Source organism: Danio rerio, chromosome 2 (assembly GCF_049306965.1).
Source record: "Danio rerio strain Tuebingen ecotype United States chromosome 2, GRCz12tu, whole genome shotgun sequence".
NCBI lineage: Eukaryota > Metazoa > Chordata > Actinopteri > Cypriniformes > Danionidae > Danio > Danio rerio.
Window position 1 is genome coordinate 31,398,497 of NC_133177.1, and position 13,894 is coordinate 31,412,390.

Consider the following 13,894-nt stretch of genomic DNA (forward strand, 5'->3'; position numbering starts at 1 on the left):
TATATATATATATATATATATATAATTAAGTTATATAATTAAATTATATAATTAAATATATTATTTATTGTTTTCTGAAGAGTCTAACAGTATTCAGGTACAATAATTAGATGTAAAATAATACTGCAATAGTCTTTGTTGTTTAAATAGTTAAATAAAAAGGATCGTTATTAAGGTTACAGTTAGTGCAATTTCTTGTGTCTGAATGCCTGAAAAAATGCATGCAGATGATGAATTATAATCCAGAATTAACATTGCATATCCTGCAATGTGGCTATTTTGAATGCTAACATTGCTATATCGATGCTGTTACTATATATTGTGCAGCCATAGTGCAAATCAAGTAAAAAAATGAGCTGATTTACCTGCCTTTCAGACTGGGATGATAATAAACCAATCAATTGGCCTGTGCTAGAAACTGAGCTTTATTTATAAACTTATTACCTTAACATAATTGCTAGTGAGCTCTTCCTTTTAAACAGAAGTCCTTTATATAGTGCTCAGCCTTATCTGTGCTCCTGCTTTTTCATAAACCATAAGTATTTTCTCTTAGAAGCAAAAGCACTTCTGCTAGAGTACAATTTTTCTCCCATCTTCTTTTCCAATACATGCATACTGACCCTTCTAAATGAGGTTAGTGCACCTAAATCCTGGAGCATTGCTAAAGCCCCTAATGGCCTTGTACAGGCGCACGGAGGGACCAGATGAGGCTGGTGTCTACGTAAATATTTGCAGAGACTGGATGGCAGGGTGATTGAGTTAACATGGGCATTGTTTGAAATGTCACCATCTGCCTCACAACTGCTGATCCCCAATCAATTTAAAATGAATACCGTTTCCTCTCGCTCCAAATCCAGTCGCGAGCTTCGAGATCTTCATTATAGATTGGCCTAATGAGTCGACGATCTGGGACAGACACTGGGACTTTTTCAGATAACGATCATGACATTTGGCCACTAAGAATAATATTCAAGCCATTCCCGTATTGAACAAAGAACATAATCGTATAAAATGCATCCTATCATATATAGAGGTCAAAGATGACACATGCTATTTTTATATACATGGAAGGCATTTTAAATGTCAATTAGTTGTCTAATGTTACATATAGTTTTAATGAAAATACAATGGTTAAAATGTTGGTTCGCCATTATTAGTAACATATTTTTATGTAAAAACATAATATTTATTCTTACCTGCACTTTTTAATAGGTTTTGAACACTATGGAGCTTATAATATGCCAAAACAATCTGAATTTGAATTGTGTTTATTTGAATTATTCATTCATTCATTTTCTTTTCGGCTTAGTCCCTTTATTAATCTGGGGTCGCCACAGCGGAATGAACCTCTAACTTATCCAGCACGTTTTACGCAGCCCATGCCCTTCCAGCCACAACCCTTCTCTGGGAAACATCCACACACACTCATTTATACACATACACTTCGGACAATTTAGCCTTCCCAATTCACTTGTACTGCATGTCTTTGGACTATGGGGGAAACCGGAGCACCCAGAGGAATGAACGCAGGGAGAACATGCAAACTTCACACAGAAACGGCAACTGACCTAGCCGAGGCTCAATTCAAGCAACCTTTATGCTGTGAGGCGACAGCACTACCTACTGCGCCACTGCGTCGCCTAATTTGAATTATTGACAATTGTAATTTAATAAATCAGAGTTTTTATATGCCGTAAAACATTGTTTTAAATTTGATTTTCTTAAGTTGAATTTGAATTTCTTCATTTGAATTTGAATTTCATCATTTGAATATTGAACATTTTAAATTTAAGACAACTGAATTTTTCAAGGCTGAATTTTTTATAGACGTATTTTCGAACTTTTAGATTATTTGTGTTTTGAATTCCTAGACTGCAGATATCCAGTTTGTAAAAATACATTTTCAAATTTTCAAGATGAAGAAATTCAGAACATCAAATTCAATATCCTAAAATTCTAAACCAGAAACTCAGGTTGTGAATTTTAGATTCAGTAGAAGGTAGGTCAGCGGTGATCAACAGGGAAGAGCAGTTATGAAATTCAAATTAAGAAATTTAAATTCAAAAAAATTTTTAACAGCATATAAAAATTACATTTTTACATTACAATTGTTAATAATTCCAATGAACACAATTGAAATTCAGATTGTTTTTGGCATATTATTAGCTCTATAATACACATCATGTATTTTTTCTACACAAGCTGTTAACATGGAATTAAACCAGATTTTGGTAAAAACCCAAACAATACAAACATTAAAAAAAAAAAAAAAAAAAACTGAAAAATGAGTAATAACTATGAAATGACACAAGAAAGCACTGAAGACTTTTCAAATGATGGCAGCTTAAAAAAAGACTTTTATATGGAGAATAAATTCATATGCATTGCTCAGGTGTAAATTTTACAGACTTCAACATTGTAAAAATTTTGATAGTTCTGGATCAAATCTTAGCTTTAGTTTTGTATTTTCTATTGGATTCTTCGGTTCAGGTGATTGGCTGGGCTATTCTACAGCTTGATTTTCTTTCTCTGAAACCATTCGAGAGTTTCCTTGGCTTTGCTTGGATCATTGTCTTGTTGAAATGTCCACTCTGGTTTCATCTTCATCATCCTGCTAATGTAGATGTTGGACTGAAGCAGCTAATATTCATTTACAATTACAAATAGGGATGCAACGATTAACCAATTTCACTATTAACCGTGCTTTAATTCGTCAGGGTTAATTAATTGTAAGGGTTTCTCAATACTTTTTCTGCATGGAAGAAAAATGCTGCAACAAAACAAAGTTATGCTAACTGTCAGTTTAAAGTTTGAAGCTTGTACACCAAAACTAATACCCACGCACACTGGATTAAAGGCTGATTTTAACTACGGATAAGGGTAATTAATAACTAAGGGTCTTGTGCATATTGGGAGTAATACGCTCAGGCAATTCAGGGAGAATGTCGTGAGCGCACCACGAGTCACGTAATAAGAATGGACCGTTTAGCTTCATACTTTGTATGGAATATACACATTTCTGCTCCAAAGAGGAAAAAAAAAAATAAAGGAAATACCAAACAATTGTGTAATATAGTTGATCAAGTTGATTGAGATTCAGTAACCCTTGACTACATTTGTTTAATTTTTAAAGGGAAATACTTAGCTAATGTGATGCTTAGATTTACATTAGACAAATACATTTTTTACTCCTATTTTATTTATTTATTTTTGTTCTGTAATTTATTTTCAGTGTAAAATTATTACTTATTTTTTTTCTTTTTTCACCTATTTTTAAGTCCAAAGAGCAATGGACACTTGTTTGTTTTTATTATTTTGTGTTGTATTTTTTGGTTACTGAGCAGCAATAAATATCATTTTAAAATACAAAGGGTTTTCATGTTTTGAAGTTAATGAATGCATAATAATTATGATAACTGTAAAATTGTGATTATTATTACCTCAGACTACAACTGTACAACCAAAATCTATAATTGTTGCATCCCTAATGACAAAGGGCAGAGGTTTGCTGAATAACTTCAGAGAGATTTCAGCATTTTAGCTGCTGTCTGTGCTTTCACTGCCTTTCTACACCATTCTCAACATCTGGTGAAATTTTGAAGTCATCATCATCTTTATAAATATGTTTTCTGGGAAAAATGGTGAGGTGTTCAATACTTATTTTCCCCGCTGCATTTGAAGGAATTAGTTATCATACTAAATAGCATTTTTAACTGTATTTATTGATTAACTGATTGTTCTCGTAAAGCTCATTTTCTTGACTTTTGTGATTTAGCAGCTTACAAATTGGCAAACCAACATTAATTTTCTATTATTAATAAATACATACAAATTGTATGTGGAAAGTCACAAGCTTAACACAATCAATTTCTAAATATTGCAAAAAAATGCTTGTTTTTTTCTGCAAAAAAGAACATTTATTTGAATGAAAGTTTGATTCCATTTGCACATCATCAATTGAACTGCAACCAGCTCACATTTACAGTTGAACACCTTCAAAACACGGAAACAATAATACCGAATGTACATATTTCAAGAATATTTAGTCATCATCGTGGTATATAAATATTTGGTACAAAATTTCACAAGATATAAAGCAAAGTAGTACATGGACATAATCTACTCTCCCAAGCCACTGGTACAAAGCACTGTTCATTAAACCAAGTTTTTACAGCATGAGTAACCGTCTTTTTTTTTCTTCTCCATCATTTTTTACAGCATATCACTGACAAAGAATGAAAATCCTGCATTTAAAATACAAATATTTACCTGCTGGAGCTTCCTTCAGGATTGCCTCAACCCCTCCTAACCGAAGAGGTGAAAGCAATCTCAGGCTCATTTTGTGGTTTGAAGAGAGGGCGCAATCATTGCGGAGTGATTTACTTGAAGATTTGACTCGCACCTCAATACAACACTGTTGTGGTTAACATTCAGCCGAGGAATAAATCAGTTAGGCTTTTATTACTTCCCTGCTTATTTGACGCTCGCTATTAAAGGCAGAAGGTTGTCAGAGCAAAAAGTACGAACTGTGCAGCTTCGAACTGATTAATTAGCAATTTCGCTTTTGATTGCTCGACCCACAGGCGGAAGCTTCAATTCTATGTATAGATGTTAAAGTTTCGTTCTCTTTTGGTTGGCTTGACTATCGCAGTTCACCTCAAGGTCTCATCTGGATGAATAGAGAGAGAGAGAGAAAGTAAAACTTGCGCATACAATGTATAAAGGTAATAATATGGAATGTAAATTTTGCAGCATGTCATTAAGAGACAGTGTGAAAGTGTTTCTCTCCAGAAGAAAGTCATACTAAGCAGTTCTGAGTTCAATTGAGTCTGCTAAAGGACACGAAACACATTTAGGCCCAATCACACAGCAGATAGTTGAAAGCTTCTAGGGTTTTTTTTTTCTTATTATTTTCATGTGGATGATGAAAACCAGTGCACATCTTCTGACCCATTTTCTAGATGGGCTTCATACAATCCGTCTTGATTCCGGTAACAGAACAACATATCTTTTCTTGAGTGCGTAAGTAGATTAGTAAAATTATGCAAATGGATAAATGGTAAATTCCTCCTTATTAGACAACTCCTATGATGTTTGATTGTGAGCTCTCTGGAGTGATGGCGAGTTCACAGGCTGAAGTAAGTTTGGCGGGGGTTTCATTACTCGTATTATGTACTCAGCCTTTAGTCGCTGACCTGCTCGAGTTCACTTCAAGTGTTTCACAGGCTCACAGTCAACTGATAAATCTGTTCTTATCTGAAGCATCTGCTTGCAGATGTGATAAACTGCAGACATCTCCAGAACAATCTGGGATTATGCAGGAAGATGTCACCGCAGATGATCTTTCCGATGAGAGGCGCGCATATACGCGTACGTCCTCCTCGAGTAGCATGAAGTTCGTCTCCTCTTCTGAGAAAATGCACAGCCAATCAGGACAGAGAAACCGGCTGCCTGATTATAGGACAAAGAGAAGGATAAAAGGGCACTTTGTAAAAGAAATTAGGCTGCCTCATTCTGCCACTCCAGTCTTTAGGTAGAGGCAGATCAGCAAATGAGTCTGGCTCCACAGTCTGTCCGTTAGGAGTCCCAATCGCTGTCCTCTCCACCATACATGTCTGCTAGCTTCCTGAAGCGCGGCCCCCACTCGCTGAGGTAGTTATAGTCCTGTTCCCCTTCCGAAGACACAGACCCCAGCGAGCTGAGAGACTCTGCCACCGATCCATTACCTTCGTAGGCGTAGGTGGCCAGAGAGTCATAAGGAGGAGCGGTAGGGTTGCCGTCATTTTCCTCCACACGCTGGTTGATAAAGTCCCGTACGTCTGCGTTTTCTCGGGCCGGCACGATGGTCCTGCGGAGCGGTGGCGGGGGGTACAACGACTCAGATGGTAGGATGTCCCGCCGCAGTTTGCTGTCCTCCATTACTTCCGGATGGCGAAGCGCTCCGATGTCGAAGGCCTGCGTGTCCTCCTCGCCGCCACCCTCATCATTGTAGCTGACAACATTGTCCCGCACGTCCTCCTTAGAGATGATCAGCGGCTCCTTCTTTTTCTGTCGTTTCAGAGCAGCAAACAGCACCACGATCACTACGGTACAAGAAAAGAAAAACATTACTGAGAATCTCAATAAGAATTAAAAAGACCAAAAAGGTTGAGCATCACAACAGTATTTTATTTAATTACTATTTAATAATAATTATTTAATAATGTATTTGTGTTTCCTGCTGAACATGCTGCTCACCTCACAGGAATGAGCTACATTTTCTGTCTAGCCATCCATCCATCTAACAAATCACATATATTTTATCCATCCATCAATCCATCCAAATTTCGATTCATTCATTCATCTATTTATCCATATGTATGCCCATCTAATCTCAGTTTACCCCTCAATACATTCTGTCCATCCACCCATTCGTCTATCTATCCAACAAGTCATTAATTTCTACAGTATATGTTATGCATCCTCCATCCATCCATAAATACATGTAATATCCATCCATCTATATTTTGATTGATTGATTCATCTATTTATCCATCTATATGTCTGTCTAATATTAATTTACCCCTCTATACATCTATTTGTCTTTCCATCCATCCATTTATCCATCCATCCATTCATCCAACAAATCATTCATTTCTACAGCATATGCCTATCCTCCATAAATAAACCCAACACCCATATTCTATCTGTCATCCATCCATGCATCCATCCTTCCATTCATCCATCTACATTTCGATTAATTCATTCATCCATTTATCCATGGAGTATGTCAATCTAATCTCAATTTACCCCTCAATACATTAATTTGTCTTTGCATCCATCTATATATCCATTCATCCATCCATCCATCCATCCGTCTCTTCGTCAGTCCGTCCATCCAACAAATAATTATACAGTATATGCCCATGTATCCTCCATCCAACCATAAATCCACCCAACATCTATATTCTGTCTGTCATCCATCCATCCAACCATATATATGTCAGTCTAATGTCAATTTAGCCCTCAATACATCCATTTGCATCCATCCAACAATTCATTCATTTCTACAGTATATGTCCATGTATCCTCCATCCATTCATAAATCCACCCAACATCCATATTCTGTCTGTCATCTATCCATCCTTCCATCCATCCATCCATCCATCCATCCATCCATCCATCCATCCATCCATTCATTTATCCATTCATCCATCCATTCATATATATGTCTGTCTAATCTCAATTTACCTCTCAATAAATCCATTTGTCTTTCCATCCATCCATTTATCCATGCATCCATCCAACAAATCATTCATCTCTACAGTTTGTCCATGTATCCTCCATCCATTCATAAATCCACCCAACATCCATATTCTGTCTGTCATTCATCCATCCATCCATCCATCCATCCATCCATCCATCCATCCATCCATCCATCCATCCATCTACATTTAGATTAATTCATTCATCCATTTATCATTCTATATGTCCATCTAATCTCAATATGCCCCTCAACACATTCTTTTGTCTATCTATTTATATATTCATTATCCAACCATCCATCCATCCATCCATTTTTTGTTCATTCATTCATTAATTAATTTATTCATTCATTCATTAATTCGTTTAATTTGTTCATTCATTCGTTCATTCATTCATTCATTCATTGGTTCGTTCATTTGTTTGTTCATTTGTTCGTTCGTTCATTCGGTCATTTATGCATTCATTAATTCATTCATCTCTGACTTTTCTAAAGTATATGTCCATGTATCATCCATCCATCCATCCATCCATCCATCCATCAATGATCAAAAATATTCTATTGATGCAAAATATATTAAACAAATTATCAAATTATGATGAAGATCATTATAAATAACCATACAACCAGACTATGTGCAAATAAACCACACTATTCTGCTGCCCAATTTTCTTTTTAGTAAACCCATCCTCCCCTCCAATACCATTTGGTTGCTTTTATCAGTGATCTCTCCCTTCAGTGAAGTAGGCATTTTTCTACATGATGCATGCTTTTACCCTGTGGGTGACACCTGCTAAAGATCTCAGGTCGCTAAAAGAGTCACCGCGCTCAGTTCACAGGTGAGAGCTAGCTGGTGTTAACAGTTAGCAAAACTCCAAAAAGCAAACTTTTCTGAATTCAAATGCATAAAATAAGCAAGCTTTTTTGAATGCAGCTCAGATAATCATGTGATCAATTACACAAGCATGTTAGTTATACGAAGACACAAGTGTTTCAATTTAATATAAGTTTAGAACTAGAGTTTTCTTGTTGAATTAAATCAAGGCTGGAAACTAATTGAGTTTAATTGAAATCTAGCCCTTGTTCCTGATTGCACCAAGACGGGAGATTTATCAGTTCAGCCATCTGAGCTTGTCAGAAATAGTTTTTTATTTATTTTGCTTTTTACACCTTTAATTGCGACTGATTTGACATGCAGATCAGGCATTCACACTTCAGACCACTGGAATCGTAATTTATCAAATGGCAGCGCAGACAAAAGCACTAACTGACAGGAAGACAGGTGGGAAAATGAAGTGAAAAGTCTCACAAACAAAGGGCTTGAACAGCAAACAGTCAGATTCAAAGTGGACGAACAGATGGAGGAAGCCGCCATCAGACAGATGGATGCAGGAGACGTACTTTTATTGTTAAAGCTGCATTGCCTCTTGGTCACCTTCTTTGTTTGAAACCAATGACTGTAGTTTTTTGCAGAATGAATATTTTTACATTGCTTGTGCCTCGTTATTGCTCCTCATGGATGAATCTGATGTTTTAAGGAGTTTGTGTCGCTGTCAGTCACAGGCAGAACTTGGATAACGAAGTAAACATGTTCCTGGAAGAACACTTTAATCCACCACTCAGATTTGTGAGATACGGTTAAAAATAAACTACACTGAACTTCCACTGGTGATTAAATTCAATGATTGCTTATAGCTTATATTTTATATATTGCTTATTCTATACCTTATATAGCAAATTATTAATGGATTTATCATTTTCTTCTAAAATGGTTAGCATTTTATCAGCAAACTAAGATGTTGGCCTAGTGATAGAGGCTGATGGCTATCTTTAGCAGTGCACGACTACTTTAAACTAATGTGTATTAGTGTTAAGTGTAGATTTCAATTTGTCCAATCTAATCTCTAATTGTCAAACCATGTAAATTTCATATAAAGAAACATTTAAGTTTAATTATTCCAGCTTGTGTGAGAAAAGGCTATAAATAGTTCACCACCTACTAGTCATGAGTCCTTCTTTATCCAATTGTGAGATGATGCAAAGATGAAAAGAAAGCTTGTATTACCCACATAAATCTCCCCTCAAAATAAACAACATGTATATTATTGTAAGTTTACCATAGCGAGTTTTTATATAATTATATGTTTCCATTATTTTAAAGTTTATCTTAGCTTGTATTTTACTTACTATGTATGTGGGACTCGTATTTTAAAATTGTGTCAGGCTTTAAGGAAGGGTAAGCAATGGCAGGCGCCGTCAGTAGCATTAGTCTACAGAAACTCCATTGAAAATACAGGAGTAAAATAAGTTTCCATATTTTAAAAACAAGGCGCAGAACAATGCAATTTAATGCAGTGCTTCAAGTCCGGTCTGATGAAAGCAGATCTTAAACATGGTGAATTTGTAATGGCATGACAGTTCACTAGAAGTGCTTGAGCTGGCTTACTGAAAATTAAAAGTCTGTGTGCATATACCCTATTCTGTGAAGCAGGCATGCATAACAACAAATGCCTCATCGGTTCACAGCATTTTAGAATGCAAAATGCAGATTATAAGGATAAATATTTCTTCAGCTTCTCTCTTAAGCGGCATACGGTTGGTTTAAATGTTTCTTTTGTTAGTTTAACATCTATATTGTAAAATATACTATATTATATTAAAATGTAATAGTACATTGTGAAATTGTGTAATTAGGTAACAAACACATGTAAACTTATTCATTTAGTACTTATTAATTTGCACAGCACATACTACTTAGTATAAGAGTTAAACGGATGTTTATGCACCGTTATATCACTCTTTCTGTCATTTTTCTTTAGTAGAAGGATATCTGTTTACATAGAGGTTTATATTAATTCCTGCCTGTGTTTTCATATACATTAAAAACAAAACATAAAAAATACTCTGTTCCTTTTGTTGAGTATGATAATAATTTAGCCTATGAACCCTTTTCACAACACTGTTACGACGTGTTTAACAGTCAACAAACTTAAATCCTTAAAAAGTTGTTAACATTTTTATAAAAAAATAATAAAAAACATGCGCACATTTATATGTATTTATGTGTGTATTATGTCATATTTTCATTAAAAAAATACAAAAACAAAACAAACTACCACTTGTATGAGGTGTTTCTAATGCAGCGTCTATGGGCAGGAAAGTAAATTTGACTTTGTTTTCTTTTCTGGATGCTGTTTTTATTCTCACACTATTTTATTTGCTTTTTCTGGAAGTCTTGATAACACCATTGTGGAGTTTTTCTTTTGTTATTTCAGCAAATGTGGTTGTAAAAAACTTATTTTTTCCCATTCCACCTTTGCCTATTCACTGTACTCTTAAGTTTACACAACTACGATGAGTTTTGCTGATGAGAAACCTGGAAATGTGAAAAGGGTCCATATTTCAAATTGGTTTTTCTGGTGACATAAATATAGATTAGATCTCTCCTAGGGTAAAGGCAAAAATTACTATGTCAAACTTAAAATTATGAAGGTAAAGTTAATTATTCTAAAATCAAAAAGTTGAAATGTACATATAAATACGGGGAAAGTCACAATAAGATAAACTCATAATTATTTTAAAGTCATAATTGTGATCATATTATGATATGATATAAAATGTACAATTCTGAAATTAGAAATTCTGATTTTTCATGTTGCCATAAATTTGGAGGTCTAAATTATGACAATAATTAATAATTGCTGACATTTTGAAAAAAACTAGTATCTAGAAATGTTTGTGGTCTGAGTTATGAGGTAACAAACCAAATTTTGAGAAAAGTAAGACAGAAGATTGGTACAATGGTAAGTCATAAATAAAGCATACTAAGTTAAATATATTCATATAACTATATATTCATAATTTATATAATATTTAATTAAATATAATATATTCACATATGTCATAATTGAAAAAAAAAACAAAAAAAAAAAAACGTACAATTGGAGAGAGATTACCTTATCCACTTTTATGGTAAAAAAAATTGTGCTTTAATATTGAATCTACTCAAGTTCCTAAAATATTTTTGACAACTTTAGTACGATAATTCTGCAGGTGAGTACATCATTCTGTATGTGCATGTGCATGCCTGTTACCATCAGGCACTGACATAGGAGGGCTCAATAATATTGATGACCCTTCAAAATATGGCTCCAAAATCAAGCAAATCATATAAGGACTAATTCCTCAGGTTTAAAATGGACCTGAAAAACAATTCTGGAGGATTGTTGAACTTACAATACCTTAAATACATACCGTACCTTCTATTTAGAAACATATTGTATAAATGCATTCTATGGCACTTTTAAAGTACAAATGACATCAAAACTAACCATATGATTTTGTTTGCTCATATTGCCAGTTTTGTGGTGAACAATTTATCTGTGTATGTCATTAAGAAAAAAAACGTTTGCCCTTGTAATCAAAAATTTTAATTTTAAAAATGCACGTTTTTTTTTTCAGTAAAATTTTCAGATTACGGTATTTTGTGGTAATGGGTGTGGCTAATATACTTAACCACACCCCTCTAACTGTCTGTTTTGACAACAAAAAGAAATGGTGAGGAGGAGGTGTCTGTTTGGTTGTAATACCTCTTCTAAATCCCATTCCCCAATCTTTCTGAATGAAATGCCTACTTTACTACATCTTATCAGCTCGCAGTAGAAAAAAAACAATCCACGCCCACTTTTTACTCATTTAATATTCCATTTCTATAAGAACTGTCTCCCAATATGAAAACAAAACACAACTCAGCTTCCGGTTCATGTGGACTTTAAAGAGAATAAACTTACAAACTCAGCACTGCTATTGTAGGCTGTGTCTTTCATGAGTTCCATTTGCTTTAACAACTAAACGCTATTGGCTAGTTAAAAAGGGGTGGGGCTATGTTATATGCACTACTCTATCTTTATGTTTCAGTTAAAATTATGCCAAAGCTGCACATTTTTAAGCCAAAAGACAGAAAGGAAAGACTACTTACAAAGCAGGATGAGAATGCAGAGCAAGATGGCCACCAGCGCCCCTGTGCTGAGCCCCGCGGAGCTGGTCAGCGCCTCAGCATTGCACATTTCCATATTGCCGTCCCGGTCGCATGTGCACACCCGAATTGTAAGCGTCCCAGTGCTGCTCTGCATTGGAAAGTGTCCATCTGAGATCACCACAGCCACCAGATGAGTGCTCTTGTGCATTCGGCCAAAACCGCTGCGGCGGGTGAAGATCCCAGCAGTGTTATCTGTGGAGAGTGGAGCGCTCAGTTTATTAGGAATGGAGGAAATCTGGCCTCTCGGCTGACCTAAAGCTACGGATATTGGAGGACGAGGCGGCTCGGTTTAAACAGGCGGACACAAAGAGGCCATGTGTCCTACAGATCTGTGCACTTTGATTGTTCTGTGTTGTCATGAAGAGAGACAGTGGGCTAGTTAGAAGGCCAGACGATGTGAGAGTTCACCCACCTCCATTATCTCGCACCGAGAAGTTTGCTCGCACTGAGCTCTCTGGCGCTAAGGAGAACAAGAAGCGATGACCACCGACCGGCTCGTCTGGATCCACCGCACTTATTGTCTGGATTTTCTGTGGCAAAATAAGAGAGAGGGAATTATGATGACTGACACATATAAAAATAACATGATCTTATTCAAATGCATCATCAAAATAAATAAATAGATAATAATTTTGCAGTTAATAAATAAATTAGCAGTTTATTTACACAAATCAATATATATTATATAATATTATTTTATATTATATTATATTATATTATATTATATTATATTATATTATATTATATTATATTATATTATATTATATTATATTATATTATGGGCGACACGGTGGCTCGGTGGTTAGTACTGTCACTTCACACCGTTGGTGGTTTGAGTCCTGGCTGGGCCAGTTGGCATTTCTGTGTGAAGTTTGCTCTAGTTTCCGCCACAGTCGAAAGACAGATACAACTCTGCATTATGTCTACATGCCAATTTGTTAATTTACTTTTTTTCACATGAGGGCAAAGGAAATTTAAAATAATGTGTCAAAACAAGCTAAATATAGCAGTATACAGTACATACACTTTTTAATCAACAAAAATGTTCTTAAAAAAAACAACTGACATTAAAAAAATTGTTCTCATATATCCAAACTATACACAGCAGTCTGTTCAGGCTAAAGGTCCCAGATCACCAGGTAACTATAGACAACTAGAGAGTTAAGCTCCTATTAAAGCAATGTTGTTATAAAGGACCATATTTAAACCATAATAACATAAATAACTCCAAGCAAAAGAAAGAACGTGAAAAAACATTCTTTGTGCCACAGTGAAGGAATGATCACGTGCACACACATCAGTTTTGCTGCTTCTCAATTCTAATAGCACTTTGCACACATATTGTCATAAACTAAAATTCTAATCTTTAGGGATGAGGCAGCTCTGGCAATTAAAAAATATTTTCAACCAACCAAAGTGGCTAGTGAGGTTGTATCAGGTGAAATCTTCCCGCATTTGGCCCTGATTATATTATATTATATTATATTATATTATATTATATTATATTATATTATATTATATTATATTACATTACATTATATTACATTACATTACATTACATTACATTATATTATATTAAAATCATATTTGTTTCTAATATCATTGTTATATAT

General features: G+C 35.0%; 1 protein-coding gene across 2 annotated transcripts in view; it reads right to left on the reverse strand.

The window, feature by feature from the left end:
- Window positions 1–3,894: 3,894 nt before the first annotated feature.
- Window positions 3,895–13,894, reverse strand: part of cdh6 (cadherin 6) — a 53,563-nt gene continuing 43,563 nt past the window's right edge. For both annotated transcript variants that reach the window (NM_001013520.1, XM_005163632.6), the window contains 3 exon segments: window positions 3,895–6,083; window positions 12,222–12,473; window positions 12,694–12,811. In NM_001013520.1, coding sequence (NP_001013538.1) covers window positions 5,578–6,083; window positions 12,222–12,473; window positions 12,694–12,811 — 876 coding nt within the window. In that variant the 3' untranslated portion in view covers window positions 3,895–5,577.